We start from the raw sequence: 3,488 nt of genomic DNA, 5'->3' as shown, positions 1-3,488 counted from the left end.
GAGAAAGAGAGAAAGAGAGAGAGAGAGGGGGGGGGGGAGAGGGGGGGGGGGAGAGAGAGAGAGAGAGAGAGAGAGAGAGAGAGAGAGGGGGAGAGAGAGAGACCAAGGTGAATTCGCCTCCAAATTTTTCGCTGCGGTTTTTCAGAATTTCGATGGGATCGAGTGTGAGTGGCCGATGTTTGACTTGTTCTACTTGATCGACGGTAAGTTGACGAGGTCGTTTTATCTGCGACGTGCAATGCGCACCTTCAACATGTCTCGGGAGGGAAACACTCAATTAATTGATTAAATTAAATTGAATTATAGTCGAAATAATATGCTACGTACACATGTGATTTTTATTTCAGTAAATTTATTTAAAACAGCGTCAACATAACCTGATTAAAGATGCAGCATCTTAGTATTAATAGTGTTAATATGTTAATGTGATAATGTTGTATTGTTGTGACTCGTTGAAAAGGTAAATAGATGACAGTTAATTAAATTAATTAAATACATTTAATTTATTTAATGAAAAATAACATGCTACACACACAGGTGATTTCATTTCGCCAAAATTTAATTAAAACGGTTTGTTAAGGCGTAACATCCTCATGTTAATAGTGTTATCCGTGTGTAGCCGTTTTCCGAGGAGACGCAAAGCAAATGGAATTTTACAAAAAGCGCGTCGACGATGTTCTGAAGCAGACGCCTGAAGGCGGTAAGTGGTGCCATCTGTGAGTAGTGAATTGTAGTAATTAGTCCACGCAAGTTGTACGTGTCTGTTCCGTAGCATTAACAAAAGCTTTAACGCAGTGGTCGTATCGTCAAAAAAACAAGGGAAGCAGAGATGGACTGAAACGTGGACATATAACACTGAACTGTCCGTGTAATAAACAATACTAGTCGAGATTTTGCGAGTCGAATGCGACAGTACGAGTCGTCAGTGATAAGCCGTACAAGGGAGCAGATAGGAAAGTGTGAATCCTGAGTTTCAGTATATTGATAGATTAACATCGGGGTTACTCCGTTTATGCTGCACCTGGCAACTAAGTCGTAGATGTTCGTGTGTGGGTGTGTGTAGTTTTATTCCTGCAAATATCTGTCTTGCGTAGCGATTTCGTGCCAGTGTGCGCATAGACCGGCAGCCATCTTGTTTCCATGTTGCTTAGTTACAACCGCGTGCAAATCAACACGTTTTGGAAGTGATTTTACCACGTCAATTAATTGTTGCGATTTTGAATCGTAAGCGATGTGAGCTATTCAAGTCAAGTTAGATCATATTAATTAAGTAGATCGATATTTTTCCATCGTGATGTCATCGTATTGAATCGATATGATGTGCAACGCTCTCATCGAAATAATTGTCGATCGAATCGAAATGTAAATCTCAATCGAATATTTATTGAACGCGAGGTGATGCCACGTGCATGCATTTGATGACGAAAACGACGACGACGATGATTGTGATGCAAGTGCGTTATTAAAGCACTGCATGCATGTTGCGTCAAGAGACAGAAAAGCGAAGGAAAGAGAGGAAGAGTCTTATTATCTCTTATGTGTACTTAAAATGTACTAAAACTAAAAGTTGTATATGCAGTCTCGAACTTTTAATGTACCACGTCGTTGCGTGCGTGCGTGTGGGGGCGTTCTTCGCACCGCCGCTAACAACACTAACACACGTTGCGTAAGTAGAAGTGTCGTCGCGTGCAAGGAGCTAAATATAACAAGGAGAGGAAGCGGATTGGCTGTGTGCTTTTCGCCTCAAGGGCGCCATCTATGGACCATAATCAGCTGAAACGGCTGTGCAGACCGAACCCACAGACAATAGAACACTAATCTGTTCTAGGGTCTTTGCCGAACCCAAATCTGGGCCAGATATGGCGGTGCTTCCTCTCCTTGTTATATTTAGCGCCTTGGTCGCGTGTAGGTTCAGATCTGTGTGCCATCGTCGCTCATACCAGTGTGAGTCGTTAGCAAGGGTCGTGCGTCCACGTATGTACATGTACCGACCGTATGTTGTTCGCGCGACAGCGGCGTCTGCCCACCACACGAGAGGCTGCGTGCTGTTGTCGTTTGCTCGATCGGCCGCAATCATCCCGCTTTACTAATTTAGGCAGTGCGTGTCACGACCCGATTTTTTTTTCAGTTTTTTTTTTAACTCGCTTTGAATTCGAAACAATAACAGCGGGGTTCCCGCGCTGGGTCTTCCGCAGCCGAACGGTCAGGATTTCGATCGTGATCGTGACACGAGCGTGGAACGATTCGTAAAGCATCCCTAGCTTCTTCCTCCCTCTTCCTCCTTCTTCCTTCCTCACTCCACGGAGACGTCCTTTCGACTTCCTTCCAACCCGACGACCTCATCTAGAGGGAGCCACCTAGCGGTGCACTTAGCGGCGCCCTCTCGCACTGGGAGCGTCGTCGCCGCGGCGCCCTCTACGCTTCCCTCGCACGCGCGGCACTCGGCTGATCCGGATCCGCTAACCCCGGCGCCCTCTCCGGGCGGCGCGCCGAGAGGGGAGCGAGAGACGACCCCGCTTGCGACTAACACAGTAACACATGCTTTTCTCGCCTGCACTTTCTTTCGACGGGATCGCGTGCAGACGTCGACGAAACCGCGGACGCCTCGCCGCCGCCGGAAGACGACGATGATGATGCAGACCCGTACGCGCTGCCGGAGATACAGCCAGGTGCAGAAGCCACGTCCCCGCCACGGCCGCCATTGCCGATTCCGTCGTCGTCGTTGTCTCTCGCCTTTACGTGGCGGGCATAAGCGCGCACCTGCACTCGCATTAGCATCCCTGCTCCTCATCTTCCTAGTCATCTTGTTCATCTTCCTCATCCTCCTCCTTCTCCTCCTCCTCTTTCTCATCCTTCTCCTTCTCCTCTTCCTCCTCCTTCCCCTCCTCCTTTTTCTCATCCTTCTCCTCCTCTTCATCTTCTCCTGTCCTGCTGATGCCGTCGTCATGTCGTTGTCTCTCGCTTTCACGTGGCTGGCATAAGCGCGCACCTGCACTCGCATTAGCATCCCTGCTTCTCATCTTCCTCCTCCGTCGCTCGTCCTCTTTCTCCTGTTCTCCCTCTGCTGCCATCTCCCCCTCCTTCTCTTTCTCCTCCTCATCTTGTTCATCTTCCTTTGTCTCCTCCACCCCCTCCTCTTCCTCGTCATCCTCTACGTCCTCATCTTCCTCCTGCCCCTCCTTCTCTTTCTCCTCCTCCTCCTCTTCCTCCTCCTCCTTCTCTTCTTCCTCATCTTCTTCTTCTTCCTCCTTCTCCTCCTCCTCCTTCTCTTCTTCCTCATCTTCTTCTTCTTCCTCCTTCTCCTCTTCCTCGTCTTTCTCCTCCTCCTCCTCCTCTTCCTCCTCCTCCTCCTCCTCCTCCTCCTCCTCCTCCTCCTCCTCCTCCTCAACTTCCTCCTCATCTTCTTCTTCCTCATCCTCCTTCTCCTGCTCCTCATCCTCCTCATCCTCCTTCTCTTCCTCCTCCTCCTCCTCCTCCTCCTCCTCCTC

General features: G+C 49.0%; 1 protein-coding gene across 1 annotated transcript in view; it reads left to right on the top strand.

The window, feature by feature from the left end:
• Positions 1 to 3,488, top strand: part of LOC106813103 (phosphorylase b kinase regulatory subunit beta-like) — a 31,608-nt gene that overhangs the window by 5,435 nt on the left and 22,685 nt on the right. Inside the window, exons 8-10 of the mRNA XM_014817158.1 lie at positions 146 to 203; positions 620 to 700; positions 2,583 to 2,669. Of these exons, the coding sequence (XP_014672644.1) occupies positions 146 to 203; positions 620 to 700; positions 2,583 to 2,669 (226 nt within the window). The remainder of the gene's footprint in view (positions 1 to 145; positions 204 to 619; positions 701 to 2,582; positions 2,670 to 3,488) is intronic.

The sequence above is a fragment of the Priapulus caudatus genome, unplaced genomic scaffold, assembly GCF_000485595.1.
Source record: "Priapulus caudatus unplaced genomic scaffold, Priapulus_caudatus-5.0.1 Scaffold726, whole genome shotgun sequence".
Classification (NCBI taxonomy): Eukaryota; Metazoa; Priapulida; class Priapulimorpha; order Priapulimorphida; family Priapulidae; genus Priapulus; species Priapulus caudatus.
The sequence above is the reverse complement of the archived record's forward strand: the minus strand, read 5'-3'. Positions and strand labels throughout refer to the sequence as shown.